The sequence below is a fragment of the Myotis brandtii genome, unplaced genomic scaffold, assembly GCF_000412655.1.
Source record: "Myotis brandtii unplaced genomic scaffold, ASM41265v1 scaffold176, whole genome shotgun sequence".
NCBI lineage: Eukaryota > Metazoa > Chordata > Mammalia > Chiroptera > Vespertilionidae > Myotis > Myotis brandtii.
In genome coordinates, this window is record NW_005356519.1 from 1,031,916 (window position 1) to 1,051,797 (window position 19,882).

Genomic DNA, 19,882 nt, shown 5'->3' on the forward strand with positions numbered 1-19,882 from the left:
TCAAGTTAAAAAAATTGGTGCCAGACTACTCCACACATACACTTCTAAGAGTTATTTTGTAAAATCTATATATATAAAAGCCTGAATGACCGAATGACCGAACAATTGAATGACTGGTTGACCAGTTGCTATGAGGCGCACTGACCACCAGGGGCAGACACTCAATGGAGGAGCTGCCCTCTGGTGGTCAGTTCACTCCCACAGTGGGAGCGCCGCTCAGCTGACCAATGGGCGCCAGATGCTGGACTTATGCCTGGCAAGCGCATCTGCGGTGGTGCAAGCCTCTCCTGCCTCCGTGGCAGCACTACCTTGCAGTGGTGGTGACAGGTGCAGCGGGGCCAGAATGAGCAGGAGCGGCCTAGCACCTGGCCCAGGCTCGGGCTCCTCCCCAATCACCTGTCACTTCGCACACTACTACATCCTTGGAGGGATGTCAGACGGCTGGTTTCAGCCCGATCCCCACCTGGGTCCTGGATTGTGAGAGGGTGCAGGCCAGGCTGAGGGACTCCACCAGTGCATGAATCCATGCACCTGGCCTCTAGTAAGTTTATAATATGGGCATTTTCTTTTCTTCATCTCAGTGCCTATACATTGTCACACCACTTATTAATGCAGCGTAATCCCAGAGAGCAGTGTGGTGAAGGCCAGGGGATGCGGGTGAGGACAGGGTCTAGGTGAAGCTGGTCAAAGAGGGGAAAAATGGGGGCATGTGTAATAGTATCAATAATAAAAAATAATTGTGAATGTAATTTGAGAGTTTGTCACATATTTGATTAAAGAATATTCACAAGACATGAGTGATGTTAACACTAGCATCTCCCTTCTTCTAGCACCTTATTCCATTTATAAATAAGAAAAGGATCATGAGAGGCCACTAGAATGATTGAAATTGTTCTACCTGGAGAAAATCTAATTCAAATATGTTTCACAGTTAGTTTAGAGAATGTCATCAACTTGTATAATTTATGCATGGTCCAGTATTTTGTTTCAACATCTTGCTAGAGTAAATAAAATGACTTAATATACTATCCATGATCCTGGCTGTTGTTGCCATGTGTCTATTCCCAGGTCATTCCATTTTATCTAATTTCTTATTTATTTTTGTTTATTTTCAACAGACTCTTTTCATCCTTTACCTTCTATTTTAGAAAACACAAGTGCTTGTTTATACATGTATTTAATTTTCTATTTTATCCAATTTTTATTGAAAGCACCAATTTCTAGATATTTTCCTAGTGGGTATCTAACATTGTTTGCTATTCTTATTTTTAACAGGTCATTGCTTTAGTGATGGACATGTTTACAGATGTGGACATTTTCAAAGAAATAGTGGAGGCATCAACTCGAGGGGTATCTGTATACATTCTGCTTGATGAATCCAACTTTAATCATTTCCTAAATATGACTGAGAAGCAGGGTTGCCAAGTTCAACGTCTCAGGGTAAGAATTCCATGTTTTTTTCCTCAGGTACCGTTTTGATAGTTTGTGTACTATTTTTTGTCTCAGTCGAATTTAAGACATGTTAAGCTATATTACTCCAAAAGTAAAATAGAAAAAAATACATACATATATAATTTAAAGTAGAATGACGGTTGATCATTAAAGGGTCCCTTGTATTTTTTCGAATGTAACTGAAAGCACATATATTTATGACAAATGTATATGGTGCTTTTCTTGATAGTGAGGCACTTGAGCTTCTGAGGTTTTTTTTTGCTACCAGTCATAATTAATGCTTCTGTTTTGCATATACAACCTTGAAACTACTGACTCCAGTGATTCTTTCATGCAGCAGGTGTTGCTTATCACAATCATTTGGCACAGTGATTTCAGTTCCATTTGACTTTTTAAAAGGCGGGTGCATTTTAATATTAGTTATTTGGACATTATGAATTTATAACTTGAAAGGATCTTGCAATAGGACCCTTAAGTGATTTATGAAACCATCCCATATAAATGTAAAGTAGTATCTTAAATTACTCTTTTCCTAGTTTATTTCTTTTTTGGGTGGTGTTTTAAAAGTTGCTTTTCACTATTTGTCTTTGGTTATGTGTTTAAAAATTATTTCAGGTACACTGTTTTTGGTACTAAGGTTTTATATTAGCATATATTTTACTTTTTAAAATATTCCCTTTCTAGCCTTAATTTCTACATTATATTTTTGTATAATTCTAGAATATTCGAGTGCGGACAGTAAAAGGCCAAGATTATCTTTCAAAAACAGGAGCCAAATTTCATGGAAAATTGGAACAGAAATTTTTGTTAATTGACTGCCAGAAAGTTATGTATGGTTCTTACAGGTAAGATCATTGTGTTCATCTCCCACATTAATAATAATTTATAGAATTTATTAGTTTCAAATTTTAGTGTAATCTGCTTAGTTCTTTTTTAATTGTTATAATTCACATGTAACATTATATTAGTTTCAAGTATAATGGTTTAATATTTGTATATAATGCTAAATGATCACCACGATAAGTGTAGTTAGCATCCATCACCATACATAGTTACAAAAAAACTTTTTTATCTTTGTGATGAGGATAATCCTTCAAGATTACTTTCTTAGCAATTTTTAAATATGCAATATAGTGTTATTAACTACTAGAGGCCCGGTGCAGAAATTTGTGCACAGGTGGGGTCCAGTCGGCCAGCCCCGATGGGGGCCAATCAGGCCAGGCTGGCAGGGGAGAAGAAATGCGGGAGGTTGGCCGCCAACCTCACCCCCAATCAGGGTGGGGATGGGCAATCGGGGATGGGCAATCGGATGATCTGGCCAGTTGGCTGCCACAGTGTTCATCATTACAACCGGTCGTTCTGTCCTTCCGGCCACTTGGCTTTTATATATATAGATAGTCACCATACTGTACATTACATCCCCAGGACTTATTTAGTTTATAACTGGAAGTTTGTACATTTTGACACATTTACCCTTTTTACCCATCCCACACCTCCCTGCCTCTGGCAACAACCAATCTGTGCTCTGTATCTGTAAACTTTTTTTTTGGAGGGGGAACAGGGGCTTTACATATAAGTGAGATCATACTGTATTTGTCTATCTCTGTCTGATTTATTTAACTTGGTGTAATGACCTCAAGTCCATCCTATGTTGTTGCAAATGGCAAGATTTCATCCTTTTCTATGGTTGAATAGTTTTCTGTTGTATATATGTACCACATCTTTTTTATCCATGCATCTGTGGAGGGACATTTAGGTTGCTTCTATATCTTGGCTATCTACACTAATAAAAGAGAAATATTTAGGTTGCTTCTATATCTTGGCTATCCTATATAATAAAAGCCCAGTGACTGAACAGCAGAACAATCAGAATGAGTGGTCAACCAGTCGCTATGGTGCACACTGACCACCAGGAGGCAGACGCTCAATGCAGGAGCTGCCCCCTGGTGGTCTGTGCGCTCCCACAGTGGGAGTGCCGCTTGGCTGACCAGGTTGAGCGGCTGCACTCCGCAGCAGGAGCAGCTGCTCAGAGGGTGAGTCCACAGCAGCTCGACTGACTGGGATGAGCAGTATTCCCACAGCGGGCGGATCCCTGCAGGCCATACTCCCTACCAGTGCATGAATCCCATGCACTGGGCTTCAAGTTGCAAATATAGCCAATGCAGTGAACATGGGCATGCAGATATCTTTTTTGAGTTAGTGTTTTTGTTTTCTAAAGATGAATATTCAGAAGTGGAATTCCTGGGCCATATGGTAATTGGGTTTTTAATTTTTTTGAGGAACCTCTATACTGTTTTCCACAGTGGCTGCACCTATTTATATTCCCACCAAGAGTGCACAACACTTATCTCTTGTCTTTTTAATAATAGCCTAGTTTGTGTTTACCTGCATTGTTATCAATCATTTACAGAAACTATTAATTTCCAATGTTAATGTAATCTATTTAGTTATTTCTTAAAAATAAAAAATAAAAACAATCTTGGAGACTTGGGTTTCGGTTCTGACTGTACCTCTAAAGAACATTAAGACGTTGGGCAAATCCCATAACTTCCTTTGGCTTCAAGTTATTCATCCCCAAAATGAGGGGGTTAACTGATATCTCAGTTTATCTATGGCTCCACAATACTAAATGTGTTTTTGTTCCTTATGAAAACAGTACATAGTATGGACTTAATAATAATTGTTCATAAAAATGGAAGGCATTGCTCAGTGGTTGAGCATCAACCTATGAACCAGGAGGTCACGGTTCGATTCCCAGTCAGGCTATATGCCCAGGTGGTGGGCTCGATCCCCAGTGTGGGGTGTGCTGGAGGCAGCTGATCAATGATTCTCTGTCATCATTGATGTGTCTATCTCTTCTCTCCCTTCCTCTCTAAAAATCAATAAAAATGTTTTTTTAATGGAAGCAGTTTATCATTTTTTAAGAACCTGTTGAACAGATTTTTCTTATTTCATCACTATTGAGAAACTGATAATTATCATGTAGTCACTAATACTACCAAAAAGTACGTTTAAGAGTCTGGCTGTCATAGTAGACACTAGACAGGTTACTCGGATTCTACTCTCTGGCATCTTTAGAGGCTTCCACTGGTGGTATATCTACTCTATTCCAGCTTAGTTCATTTATATATTTCAACCCCATCCTTACAGCTTATCTGTAAGGCTGTTGTTTTTATCTACATTTTATAAAGGATGAAATTGAAGTTCCAGGAGTTTAAGTGACGTGTCTAAAACCTCACAGCTAAGGACCACAGGCAGTCCAGGACTGGCAGCACAGTCCAGATCCCACTGGCTCTACAGTGTGAGTGCTGCCCTCATATTCTCTGATAAATTTCAGGCATCGGTCCTTAATGGGATACACAGCGAGGCTATATTAACAGGCAGAGGAAAGCACCAACAAGCATGTATGCACTGCCAGGTCATCAGGGCAGAGTGGACTCCTTACTAAAGACTGTGGCAAGAAGCCAGGAGACCTGTGGATGTAAGCAGGACAGTGTGAGAGGAAACCTTAGGAACTTAAAATGTCCGCAAGAATGAGGCAACAAGTTAAAGTGGAAGGCTGTGGGCAAGTTCCTTAATGTGGTTGCGTTTGAGCTTGCTCCTCTGTAAAGAGGATAATCATAGAACTACCTCATGCCGTTGTCATGAGAATTAGAGTTAATGCATCCAAAACCTCTAATGTTACCTATTATTTTAGGCCTTTAAAAAAACTGTTATCTGCCAACTTTCCTTTCTAGGGGATCTTTTTTGGAAAATGTAGTTTGGAGTTCTAAAGGAAAATGTGTGGAGAGCAGAAATTACAACCAGTGCTTAAAATTAATGAGTCCTTTTAAAAACTCATTATATGTGTATGTATTTGTTCAGATCTACTTGGTTTTAATTGAAATTTTAATTAAAATTGGGAGTTCACTTGACTTATAGAATGGTGTTTATTAGTTAATCTCATAATAATGAATGCTTTCCATTTTTATTATTTAACTTGACTTTTAAGATGATCTTTCAACAATAAATTCACCTGAACTTTGTTTTGCTACCATTTGGTGTTAATAGGTGCTATATGTTGAGATGACTATAACTGAGCTACTTTATTTTTTTAAAATAGTTCTTCATTGTTGAAAGTATTACACAATGTCCCCCTTTTTCCTTCATTGACGCCCTCTAGCCCGCCCCCACCCCCCTGCCCCAGGCCTTCAGCTAGCTGAGCTAGTTTGGAGGTGATGTTGGGAAAAACAAACAACAGTAACAAAAACTTTTATCGTTCTATCTATAGTGGGGCCTTGACTTATGAGTTTAATTCATTCCGAGACCGAGCTCCTTAAGGAGCTCGTTAACTCAAATTACTCTATCAACTCAATGCAAAAAATCGGCCGAGAGACAGCTGGTATCTCAAAAAACTCGTTAATCGGGACACTTGTAAGTCAAGGCCCCACTGTATATCATAAGCCAGAGGCAGAATTAAAATCATCATTTATAGAAGTGGATATGGAATGCCTAGGACCACAGATTATACAAATTCATCAAAACTCTTATCTAACAACTCTATCTCTTTATGATATTATGTTACTTTTAAATATATTTCTTTAAAAAAATTAATGGTTGTCAGCCCTTGTCACTTTTTGGGTTTTTTTCTGACTAATTATCATGAAACTTTCCTACTGTTAACAGGATCTGGTGGAACAGATATGAACCAGTCTTCATAGAAACTGATCAAAATTTTTAGTTCCTTTTGGTTAAAACCATCCTTTGTCTCTTACATTCTGTAATTGTCACTGATTTTCTCATAGGCAAACTCAAAATGCCTTCTTTATGTCAAAATTCTTTGCCATAAAATGTCTCCATATTTTATTTTTATACAATATTTGTCTTTTTTTATTTTAAATATGTTTTTATTGATTTCAAAGAGAGGAAGGGAGAGGAAGAGCGAGATAGAAACATCAGTGATGAGAGTGAATCATCAATTAAATGCCTCCTGCTGCATACTCCCTACTAGGGATGGAGCCCCACAACCTGGGCATGTGCCCTGACCAGGAATCAAACTGTGTGACCTCTTGGTTCATGGGCCGATGCTCAACCACTGAGCCACACCAGCCGGGCAGTCTTCATATTTTAAACTCCCAGCATTTTTAGATAGGTCTGGTGTCTGTACTAACCACAGTCACACATTGTGTGACAGCTCCCTCACCATGGTGATGGTTTTATTAGGAAAACATAAGTGTTTTGTCATATCATGATCCTAACATTAATGAGATAAAATACATACTTTTATCAATGTGTGTAAATAAAATTTTTTAATTGGATATGTTCATTTGAAATTATATGAAAATCTGGAAGGTATTTAGTATTACCCACAAAATTGACTGAGAGAATTTGATAAACTCTTTGTAAATGTTATGATCTTTCTAAAAGTTTCATTAAAGTGAAGTTTCACTGAAGTTATTGGCTCCAAGATGCCATCTTTGATCAGACTTGCCAGTCATCATATTTAGAAATCCATGCCACAACCTGTCACTATTTTCACTCCATGGACTTCACTTATTACCCCCAATCAGGAACTCAGAGTTCTTGAACCACTTTTTGTAAAAAATATGTTTTTATTGGTTTTAGAGAGAGAGGAAGGGGGAGGAAGAGAGAGAGAAATATCGATCGTCTGCTTCCTACACACCCCTGCACTGGGGAATGAGCTCGTAACCAGGGCATGTGCCCTGACCTGAAATCTCACTGTGACCCCCTGGTTCATAGGTCAGCACTCAACCACCAAACCATGCCAGGACTTTTTGTAAAAAATATGTTCTTATTGGTTTTAGAGAGAGAGGAAGGGGGAGGAAGAGAGAGAGAAATATCGATCGTCTGCTTCCTACACACCCCTGCACTGGGGAATGAGCTCGTAACCAGGGCATGTGCCCTGACCTGAAATCTCACTGTGACCCCCTGGTTCATAGGTCAGCACTCAACCACCAAACCATGCCAGTTGGGCAATTATTTAATTATTTTAGCTAGTTCTCCTGATATGTATTTCATTCTCTTAAATAATGTGATTATACTGCTATTTCTAGATTTATCAATTTTACTTTATTATTATGTTTTAATCCTCACCCGAGGACATGCTTGGAGAGAGAAGGAGGTGAGGAAGAGAGAAAAGGAAAGGGAGAGAAAGAGAAACATCCATCAGTTGCCTTCCTTATGTGACCCACAGGGAATAGAGCCCACAACCCAGGTATGTCCCTGACCAGGAATTGAACCAGCAACCTTTTGATGCACAGGACAATGCTCAACTAACTGAGCCACCCTGGCCAGGCTAAACCGATCACTTTTAGATATGATCTTTTGACTTTATATTGTGGCAATTGAAGAGTTGTATTTTGTACCCACTCATATCCACTTGCCCTCCTGATTCCCATTCACCCTATACAGTTTATCATAATTTTTGGTTAAATAAGAAGTCTGGGTTTACATTATTGAAATTGTGTCAGAATGTATTATTGATAAGTGATGAAGTGATTTATGATATATTTTCTCCTTCATAACAATGTGAACAATGACCATTTTGTTTTGGTTTTATTCATTGTCTTTGTTTTCTATTAGTTGTTTTTTGTTTTTTGTTTTTTTCCAGTTAACTATAGAATTCTTAGCACAAACTTTTCCAGATGCTCAATTACTACCAACAATCTGTGATGTCCAGTCTGGACTAACAGGTCTTTAATGAGCACAGCTGGGGTCCTGGTATTTTCTATATTCTTAGGTAGTTTGAGCTACAGTTTTTAAAATCCTACTTTTAATCCCATTCTTAACTCGTTTTTGTTTCCAGTCATGGTTTTTCTCTCAAATTTGCTCAAGAACATTTTCTATCAGCATAGGAATTTTTTAAGTCCAAAAATTCATAATTCCAGATGATTTATGTTTTAACTGGCGATGAAACTCTAACTTAAATCATTTTTTCCTCTGAATTTGGAAGGCATTGCCCTGCATTCAAAATTGCTATTTAAGAAGCCTCAAACAATTATACTTCAAATTCTCTTCATGTAACTTTATATATTTTTTCTTTCTGGGAGTGTCTAGGATTTCTCTCTTTTTTAATTTATTGATTTTAAGAGAGAGATTAGAAAGGGGGAGAGAGAGAGAAAGAAACATTGATTTGTTGTTCCACGTATTTATGCATTTATTAGTTGATTTTTGTATTTGCCCTGGGAGGAGATTGAACCCATAAACTTAATATTTCAGGACGCTCTAACCAATGGAGCTACCCAGCCAGGGCCTAGGACTTCCCTTTTATTCCATGCTATTCTCAAATTTATTAAGATGTTTCTAGATATAGGCCTTTTTTCCGGGCAATCCAAATAGTTGTGTCTTTAGATTCTGAGAAGTTTTCTCATTTATTCGTTGACAATGTCTTCTCCTCAATTATCTTTATTGTCTGTCTCTGGAATTCTTAACTAGATTTCTGTTCCCATTGTATTTCCCGCCCCCGCCCCCCGCCCCCCCGTAATTTTCCATCCAGTAGTGGGGGCATTATTACTAACAGAGGGATTTCCTCCTGCTTAATATCTATCTTTTTGGATGTTGCTATCAAATATTTTGAATATCTGCTACTTGAAATATTTTCCTAACATCCTATGTGTGTTTTATATACTTATTTCCCTCTTTATTTCTTTGAAAATACTGTGTGTGTGTGTGTGTGTGTATGTGCATATTTATTCTTATTTGTGCATTTTCTCTGTTTCCTCCAAGTACCTTTTTTGTGTTTGTTCGGTTTGGTTTCTATATTGCATCTAAGCTTTTAAGCAGTATAAGCTATCTTCTAAACTTTATTCTAATGTCTGCCTATCTTTTGCACTGTCCTTATATTTAAGAATAAGGGACTATAGAACTTAGTGGAAATTGTGTGGGAAATGCTTATCAATAGGTGAATTCACAGAACAATGATTGGCTAGGGTCCTGGAAATTTTATAGGAAGTTGCCTAAATGTCAGTATAAGTATATCTTTTATCTCTGGGAGTGTTCAGTGTTTCCAGAGAATACTCTCTACATTAAATGTCTCCAATTGAATACCTTTCCATTACCTGAAATTATATTTCAATAGTATTTTCTGATTTACCAAATCCTAGAAAGTTTTCCAACTGCCACACATTCATTAGTACCATTATCTTCTCAGATTCCGAAGCTCCACACCTGCAGGTAATTCTTTTATATCCTATGCACAGCCTTTTTATGACCTGCAGATATTCTTATTCTTTCTTCTTGTTACTGGCTCACCATTTTTACTCATTCCAATTTCTGCTCTGGCTTAGTCTCTTATCACCTCATTGCAACTACTTTACTCTTCATAGTGAATACAATCCCTCATCTTTCAAGTCTACACAACAATTAGTTAAAGAAAAAAATCATTCTTCAAACATCTCTTTTTATTATAATTGGTTCAAACCTGGGAACAGATTCCACAATCCAACTCTGCTTTGCTTTCAAGGTTCATCCATCTCTTATATAGCTTCTTTTCTTCAGGTAAACATAATTTGTTTTCTGTGTCCAATCAATACATGACCATTATTACTTCCTTTTTCTATGTTTCTTCTTCCACACAAATTGTCCTCCCACACCTTTTGTGTGTGAACTTCAGGGTTGTCTAGTTTCTATCAAAATATTGCTAAACTTCCACTTTCTCCAGGGATTCTTCTTGCATTTGATAGCTGACTATTCATTCCTTTACTTGCTGTTTCTAACACACTTCAGTGTTAGATTGAAATTTCAGTTGGATTGAAATTTTAGTTGGATTGAAATTTCTTCAGTTGGATTGAAATTTCTTTAATGATTCAGTTTTGCACCATTTCTTTTAAGTCAGCCTGATGGCCAACACATCTATAATAATAAAAGCCGGGGCTGCAATGGAAGCCTGGGTCCCGGGTGCCTGCTGGGAGCCGGAAGGAAGCCTGGGTCCTGGGTGCCTGCTGGAAGCCGGAGGGAAGCCTGGGTCCCGGGTGCCAGATGGAAGCCGGTGCCAGCAGCTGTGGGAAGGAAGGCCTATTCTTGCATGAATTTTGTGCATCGGGCCTCTAGTGTGTAAATAAAGAACATGTAGTAAATGTTGTACTCATACCATCATTCAATAAGTATTCTAGATAACATTAAGCATATCAGAATAATTAAGTTGCACACTACTGTTTATAGTATTTAATGTATTTTAAATTATTACTCTGCACATTCTTTTAATAATTTAATCTGCCTTCATTATTGTCCCCCCTTTATAAACACCAAAGTCCTTTATTGTGGAGAATGTCTCTATAGTTTTTTTTTGTATTAGCCCCTATTGCATCATGTAATTATTTGATACATAACATATTAGTGCTTTCTTTTCCAGCTCAGTGACTCTGCATGTTAATTATTTAGATGTTCAAATGTCAGATTTAACATTTTACATGAAGCTTCAAGGTAACTGTTTGCTCTAAACTCTGAAAAAGAGATCAGAAGTTCCAAAAAATACTATAAAGTAGTCACAAATTTATTTTCCTAGAAATTGTACCTGTATTAGAAGATCTGAATTGGCATTCTGACCGGCATGGTTTGTGAGGATTAAATTTATCAATCCTGAGAACACTGTGTGCACTGTCTAATAACTGAGGCTACTGCCCACAAACGCTCTCTCAGTTTACAACGCCCCACATCCTATTTGCATAGGCCCATCAGGCATTATAAAATGTTCAAAATATAAAGAATTGTAGTGATTATGCTGTTCTTGTCCTCATTTTGGGTAAGAGTAGACTGAGGCTCCAGCTCATGGGACTAGAGAGATCAGCAGAAACCAGTTCTCTCAACTTTTCCTGTGGCACTAGCTTGCCTTGACCTTGCCCGGATGCTATCTATGAAATATAATATCATTTTTTTATTCCATAAAAATCTTAGCAGGCAGAGATCCAAAATGCATAGCAGACTTTTCTTTGGACTTCTTATAAACACTATAAAGAATTGTGGGTGGATTCAAACCCAGAACTTGAGTTGATTTATTACTTAAAATATGAATATGGGAGTGGGGTGGCTTATGTATTACAAGCATGTAATGATTGGAGATGTTCTAAATTATGGTAGTCAAGGAAAACAAACAAAAAATACTCTTTTGTCGGCATTAAGCCACACATGTTTCTTAGAAGAGCTATATATATTGTCATTAATCTTTTAACTCAGCCAATGTTGGCATTAACCCACACATGTTTCTTAGAAGAGCTATATATATATATATATATATTGTCATTAATCTTTTAACTCAGCCAATGTAAAATGTTCTAATTTTGATTTTTTTTTTCCAGCTACATGTGGTCATTTGAAAAAGCTCACCTCAGCATGGTTCAGGTCATCACAGGACAACTGGTTGAGTCCTTTGATGAAGAATTCAGGACACTCTATGCCAGGTCCTGTGTCCCCAGTCCTTTCGCCCAGGAAGAATCAGCCAGGGTGAAGCACAGCAAAGCCCTGTGGGAGAACGGCACCTACCAGCGCTCACTCTCATCCTTGGCCTCTGTTTCCAGCCAAAGAAACTTTCTTGCTAGACAAGACCAAATCCATAACCTAGATGCTAGTTACTTCAAAAACAGAGGGATATACGCTCGGAATGAACATGACAAATATAGCATGAGGAATCCTGGATACAAACCTCATTTTGTTCCCAACTTTAATGGTCCAAATGCAATCCGTCAGTATCAGCCCAGTCAGAATGAAAATTGGAAGAGGCACAGTTATGCCGGGGAACAGCCAGAAACGGCGTCATACCTGTTGCTGAACAGGACCATGAATCGAACCATCAATCCTCCTGGTAACTGGAAAAAGCCTTCAGATAGTCTGAGTGTGGCATCCTCGTCCAGGGGAGGCTATGCGAGCCACCAGGTCACCCCTGCCCAGAGTTTTGGCAATTGGCTTGCCCAGAGGAAAACGACGCATCTTGCAGAGAGGAATTCAAATGTGCGGAGGTCTTTTAATGGGACAGATAATCATGTTCGCTTTTTGCAACAACGAATGCCAACCCTTGAAAATACCACGAAGTCATTCCTGCGTAACTGGAGGATCGAATCCTACTTAAATGATCATTCAGAAGCTGCACCTGATTCTAATGGATCGGCGCTAGGGGACCGGTTTGAGAACTATGGCAGTTCTGAGAACTTGAAAGCCAGCACCCTTTATACACATCCGCGGCTTCGTCCCTCTTTAGTGTTTAAACCAACTTTACCTGAGCAGCAAGAAGTTAATAGTTGTACAACTGGCTCTTCAAATTCAACTATCATTGGTTCCCAGGGAAGTGACACACCCAAGGAGGTCCCAGATACCCCTACAAGTGTAGAGCAGTTGACAGATGAACCCTTGCCAGAATCCATCCCCAAGCTACCATTGCAGGCAGAGTCGCCAAAAATGCACACCTTGCCGACTCCCGAAAACCACTCAGCAGTCTTAAACCAAACTACAGATGGCCATCCAGAGTCAAGCAACTATTTATATACAAACTTGTGTGTAAATAAGCAGACAGAAAACCTAAAGAATCAACAACAAAACGAGAATCTGCTTAAAAGGCGAAGTTTCCCATTCTTTGACCACTCAAAAGTCAATTTAGATCATGGAAATAATAAGCATTATGTTTATAGTACACTTACCAGAAATCGAATTAGACAGCCTGTAAAACCCAAAGAGGATTTGCTGAAAAGTTCTAAAAGCATGCACAATGTGACCAACAGTGTGGAAGAGGAGGAGGAGGTGATCCAGGGAGACCCTCCGAGTGGCGCAGCTACCAAGTCCATTTCCATCGCTGCTTTGCTTGATGTGAATAAAGAGGAATCTAACAAAGACCTCACTTCAAAGAAAGAAGTTAAGGGTTCCCCAAGCTTTTTGAAAAAGGGATCTCAGAAGTTAAGGTCATTACTTAGCCTTAGCCCAGAAAAGAAAGAAAATTTATCCAAAAATAAAGCATCTCCCTTTTATAGAATGTGTAGTAGTTCTGACACTTTGGCTTCTGAGGCTGAAGAGAATCAAAACCCCAAAAAGTCAGAACCGAAAGCTGAGTTGTCTCCTAGAAGAAAGCGTGGTTCCTCATCAAACTCTCAAGGCAGCATCCACAAGAGTAAGGAGGATATAACAGTTAGCTCCTCTCAGGGGAGAAATTCTCCACCCGATGAAAGTAATGAAATAATGCCTTCTCCAAGTCCAGTTGAAAACAAGTTCTTAGAAAGGCCAGGGGATGCCTCTGCCCCAAGATTTAACACAGAACAGATCCAATACCGAGATTCGAAGGAGATTAATAGAGTTGTTGCTCCTGTAAGAAAACCAGCTCCTCCTGTAAGGTCACAGCCCACTGAGCTTCTAAGAACTCAGTCAACTGACCGGCGCATTTACAGTCGTTTTGAGCCATTTTGTAAGATTGAGAATTCTATTCAGCCAACAAGCAGCATGTCAAATAGCAGTATACACCGCCCAGAAATAAAATCCACAACTGTGGGCAATAGCTATGGTCGGTCCAGTCCAAGGCTTGCTTACAACACTAATGTTTACCACACATATCAGCCAAATGAAAACAAGTTTCGAGGATTTATGCAAAAGTTTGGAAACTTCATAAACAAAAATAAATGAAGTATTATAATTGCCAGTAGATATTAAAATACAAAATGAATGTGGCTATGATTATTTGTCCAAAGAACATTGTGGACAGTTTTTGTAAATGCCAATAGAGTTCTGTGAGGCAGGATTTGGGGTATGATGTATATTTTTACCAACATACTGTGTACAGTAAAGTTATTGTTTATGATGAAGTTAGTTGTGCTTAATTATGCCACCATTGGAATGTCTCTATAAACATGTAATTTTTAAATGGTAATGGTAAAAAATGTAATTGTTTTCTTCAGAATGAAGATCTTCTTAAGTCTTAACTAGAAGCTTTAGTGGAGAGATGGTGCATGGGTTTTAACCATTTATTGCAAAGTCATTCCTTTTATAAAAGGATCCTAATACTCTCAGTGGCCCACATCTTTGTGGGGTTTTCATAACTTCAGATTATGAGAAAATAAGACAAAGCCTTTTTTGTTTTAATTGCCTTTACATTTTACAGGATAACTTGTTATATTTTATTAATGTTGTATTACTTTTTCTGTGGGGCATATACCACTGGTGGGTAGCACAATAATATTTAAACTTTATAGATCAGCATATTTTTTATGTTGCCTGAGGGTGTTTGCAAAGTTTCAGCCTCATGTAGTACAAGTATATCTTAGGAATGTGTCTTCCTTCCAGGATGTGCTTCTTCCCACCCTTTCCAGGGAGCCTGGACTTCACTTATCCATCAGCTGCTGAGCTTTTATAGTCATTTCTTCTTTCAAACGAATAGCAAGGCAGCAGGAATTGAAAAGCCCGATGTGCCCCTCCCCTTTATATACTGTAAAATAAACTTTTAGAAACATAAATTTCTACATAATTTTTTATCTTAAGAGGATGACAGTACTTAAGTGTCTTGCTTGCAGAAGTCTTTGCTCTTTTTTTATGCTGTGCCAAACACCGGGTGACTTGGCAGTGTTTTCATAGGAATGCTGTGATGAATATGGGGCGTGGTACCTGGTCTGTTCTTTCATGACCCTTGGACCTGCTTGAAGGTGTTAAGACTTCCTGTGTCAAACTCTCCAGGCAGCATCCACAAGAGTAAGGAAGATGTAACAGTTAGCTCCTCTCAGGGGATGGGGCTGGATAGGGCAATATTTTATTGTTTTAAAAATTCAAGATTCAGACAAATATTAATATATGTTATGAGATAATGAAAATAATGGCATTAAAATATCTCTGCCATTTAAATAACTTTCCTCGGTATTTTCAAACCATGATAAGAAATACAATGGGAGAAGTAATGACAGTCAGGAAAAGAAAACAGTTACTGAGTGCTTACTTAGACCAGGTCTTGAGCCTGAACCTAAAGTCACCACAACATTTTGTGGGTTAGCATTACCCTCTTTATTTATAGTTGATGACTAAGGTGATAATTGAGACATTTCAGTACAAAGAGATAATGCCCCAAGTCACATAATTAATAAGTAATGGTACTAAAGTGTCTATAACATACTGTCTCATCACATTACCTCCAAAATATGTTCAACTTTTGCCTTACCCAAACTATTAGGGATTAAATGAGAAAAATGTTTATATTTCCTGACTCAAGAGCAATCAATCAAAAAGGATTTAGTTGAATGCCACCAGACAACAGGACACATGGGGCTTAAAATAGTCATAGTAGTTGAGATTAAGGAATAAAATTGAGATTGACGTATGAATGTAACCCAGCAGGCCAGTTTTAATTGCTGGGTAGTCATTTTGATCCCTTTCCAGTTGACCTGTGACAATGAGAGAAAGGGAAGAGGAACCATTGGTGAGCTTCAACCTGATTCTGTACTAGAGAAAGAAGCCCATTAGGGTAGGAAGCTAGGCAGGGAATGGAACTCAGGGTTAGTTAAATACATGATCTAGTTGTATATCTTGTGGCGGGCAGCTTAGACTTTTGCACAGCAGATTTATTCTCTGACTTTTTTTTTTCCTTTGGTTGTTTTCCTTCTCTATTTTTTTTCTTCAGAAATATCTACGTGTCAGAATCAGGCTGATCTATAAAGTTTAAATATTATTGTGCTACCCACCAGTGGTATATGCCCCACAGAAAAAGTAATACAACATACAACTAGATCATGTATTTAACGAACCCTGAGTTCCATTCCCTGCCTAGCTTCCTACCCTAATGGGCTTCTTTCTCTAGTACAGAAGCAGGTTGAGGAACCCTGGGAAATACCTCCTTTTTGCAAATAAGAAAACTAAGCCTCAAAGAAGTTACATAATTTGCCAAGAGTTACACAGCTCTTAATTGGTAGAACAGGTTTAAACACAAAAGCTTATATTTTTAATACTATACTACACCATACCCTACTGGCTTCTTATTCCTCTCTGCTTGAGGAACCTCCTTTGAAAGGAATCCCTGTCTTTTGCTCTCTTTACAAATTGCAAAACTATAACAGTAACTCTACAGCAATAGCATTTTATAAACACAAATTCAGAATATAATATTCAGTTTAACATCATTCACAAAAGCGGATTTTAAAACTCTCATTATAACTTAAGGAATTCCCAAGTACTACAACATAGGATTATATTATTTTGGTAAAGTAAATGTAATAGAAAGTTTTGCACATTTTGTCATAAATTAATAGCATAAAAATAAAACTTTGAGGCGGAAGAGCCATTTTCACAAAAAAGACAGCCAAGTATATTTATAAAAAATGAATTAAAACAAAACTGAAATATGCATTTCCTTGTAATCAGAAGAGGAATTCAGCTGCAATAAAGCTGTTTCTAATTGTTAGTGGATTAATTTTTAGAGTCAACTAGAAGTTGTATGCTCTTCAGATATTTAAAAACGTTAGCAGAGAGTAAAAGAGATTTGTAATTTTGCTCTTAGAAAAATTGACGTCTGTAATTCTGGACCCACAGTTAACCAAACCAGATTGACTTTAATATCTGACCCATTCTAAGTTACTATTAGATGGGGCATGTTTCAGAGATAAGGGGGTAGTTGGCTAATTGTCTTTAGGCCGCTCTGAAATGGCAAATCCTGAAAATTTTGAGCAACGTAATTTTAAAGCTGAAATTACAAAAAGACTAGTGTGTAGAAGATCATGTTTAATTACAAGCAAGAGCTGGTTGCCTTTCTGTGCAGCCGCTGCCATCGCTTCTGGAAGCAGTTTTTACACAGTGTCTGAGCTCCTCCTCTCCCTAGTGACACTGTAAGCACAGGATGCTTCATTTCATCCGCTCGTGGCGGGCAGCTTAGACTTTTGCACAGCAGATTTATTCTCTGACTTTTTTTTTCCCTTTGGTTGTTTTCCTTCTCTATTTTTTTCCTTCAGAAATATCTATGTGTCAGAATCTGTGCAGAGTAACTTTCCAAAGTTTCTGTGGCTGAGAAACTCCTCAAGGTTAAAACTGAGCAAGCACACAGTACTTCCAATAATTTACAGCCACTCCAAACTCCATGGATATATTTATTTCAAGCAATGTAATTCATTTTGCTCCCAAATGAATATTGGCAGAAAGATAATGTCACGTAAGAGTATTTTCATATAAAATTTGGTAAGGTCATTTTTACTCTCTACATCCTACATTAATTTCTGTAAGCAGAAACTCAAGAAAATTGGTGTGATTTCAAAGTAGTTCTTGGCAGGTAGCTTCAGAATAGTTTAAGTGCCTGTATCCTGAGCACATTGATATCTCTCTGTCATAAAGATCAGGTTAACCTCAGTTCTGATGTGCTGTGTCACAGTATGCTATGTGTTGCTATTCTCACCTGTGGAAGCAAATACCTTGTTTAATCAAGATGGCATCCACTGTGATCTAGATAAGCAGGAAGAAGATTGAACTCTGCATTAACTTTAACTTTTCTCAGGATTATCTAGTTATTCAACTTTTATTCCACAGATATTTGTCTTTTGTGAGTATCTGTCGTTCTTAATGTGCCTATGGATAAGGGATGTAAAGTAGAATAACTTTTTATATAGACTATGTGTGATGCTGTTTGTTTTTATAAAGTTTACCATAATATTGAGTTTGGTTCTAGAATATTTAAAATAAAAAGGATGGAATTATAAACCAAAAAGTCAATTTTTAATATAAATACAATGTTAGCAAAGAAATATTCTTCCAAATTAACTTTGTTTTTAGATCTAATAAAAGAATATTAAATAATTTTGTACAAATATCAATATATTGTGTTTATTTTTTCTCTCATACCGTGGATTTTTCTATATAAGCTTATACTTTCACTTAGTTATTTTATTATGAATTTAGATTTTTATACCTCTTTAATGTTTTTCTATAAATTTTGAAACCATAGCTTAAACACTTTTAGATTTATTTTGGTTAGCAATAATATTTTATATAATAATCTATCCATATTTGATATCCAGTAACAATATTCTTCCCTGAACAATATTATATACACCTGTTTTTTTATTTCTATTTCTAATGCACTATAGTAGCTATTTTAAATAACTTGGGACTTTGAAAAATAGAGGATCTATTTTGTTTCAAATTGGTAGCTGATTTGTATAACTATAGCATTTAGTTGGAGTGAAATATGCTAAAGGAACATTTCATTAGATGAATTAGTGACATTAAATAATTTAAAGTCTGAAAGTTATTTAAAACTCAAAATGTATTTTTCTTACAAAAAAACAATTTCTGATATTGCAGATTAAGATACAGTTGAAATACTGTGTTTTGAAAATTAAATAGTGACTTTGAAAAGGCAAATGTGATTTTTAAGTAGGTAAGTATAATTTTAAGTAGTTAAATAAAAATGTTTATTTTATTTTTTTATTTATCATAAAAACTGATGTTTAAGGAAAACCTGGTTCAATAGAATGGTAAGGGAAATAGATACGGGTTTACTTTTTGTGGCCATCCTAAAGGAAACTTTGGAAGAGGTTCAGTTGATTTAACTAGTTAAAGACCATCCTGGGGTAATGGGACTATATAAATATGAAAGGGCATTATGTGTGTGTGTGTGTGTGTGTGTGTGTGTGTCCTGCCTGGGGAAAGAATCGCATGAGGTGGAATTAATTACCTAAGCTGAAAGCGGTAGGAAACAGAAGCCAGTGATACAAAAGAAAATTCTTGATTTAACCAAAAAAAAAAAAAGTCAAATTGGACATTTTTTCTCATAGTAATCTGTTTCATTTATTTATTTAACACATACTGGGGACCTACTTTATTCCAAGTGTATAGGTTATAGTAGACTTTTGATGTAAGAAAAAAAAGAGAATGTCTTGAATAATCAGAAGCTATAGCAAGTTTTCATGTGTTTTAAGACTAGCCCAAAATAGTAAAACAGCAAAATATGTATGCTACTTGTCCAAACTGTGCTTTGATGTACTCCTAGTGCCTGGCAAAGGGTGCACATAGAGATGCCTGGGAAGTATTCTATGTGTGAGTCCAGTCATTTCCTTTTTTTTTATTGATTAAGTTATTACATATGTGTTCTTATCCCCACATTACCCCCCATCCCCCCCACTCATGCCCTCATCCCCCTGGTGTCTGTGTCCATTGGTTATCTTTGGTTGATCTTTCCCCCCCAGGTCTTCCCCCCCTTACCCCCACCCTCCCCTGCCTTCCCTATGAGGTTTGATGGTCTGATCGATGCTTCTCTGTCTCTGGATCTGTGTTTGTTCATCAGTTTATGTTGTTCATTATCCAGTCATTTCCTTAACTGTAATTGATAAATATATATTCCATTAACATCTGCATTGTATAACTATTTGAATAGCCATTTTTATCAAAGGCATTGATGGGTTAATAGAGCAAGGATTTCTAGTTTAAATTTCAGCCACATTTACCCTAGGATTTAAGCATCTTTAGAACTCCAACAGGGCTGACCTTCTGAGGAGCA

The 19,882-nt window shown here is 37.3% G+C and overlaps 1 protein-coding gene across 1 annotated transcript in view; it reads left to right on the forward strand.

Annotated features, from left to right (window-relative positions):
• FAM83B (family with sequence similarity 83, member B) overlaps positions 1 to 18,197 on the forward strand; it is a 61,270-nt gene extending 43,073 nt beyond the window's left edge. Inside the window, exons 2-4 of the mRNA XM_005863298.2 lie at positions 1,276 to 1,440; positions 2,173 to 2,297; positions 11,745 to 18,197. Coding sequence (XP_005863360.1) covers positions 1,276 to 1,440; positions 2,173 to 2,297; positions 11,745 to 14,046 — 2,592 coding nt within the window. The 3' untranslated portion in view covers positions 14,047 to 18,197. The remainder of the gene's footprint in view (positions 1 to 1,275; positions 1,441 to 2,172; positions 2,298 to 11,744) is intronic.
• The last annotated feature ends 1,685 nt before the right edge of the window (positions 18,198 to 19,882 follow it).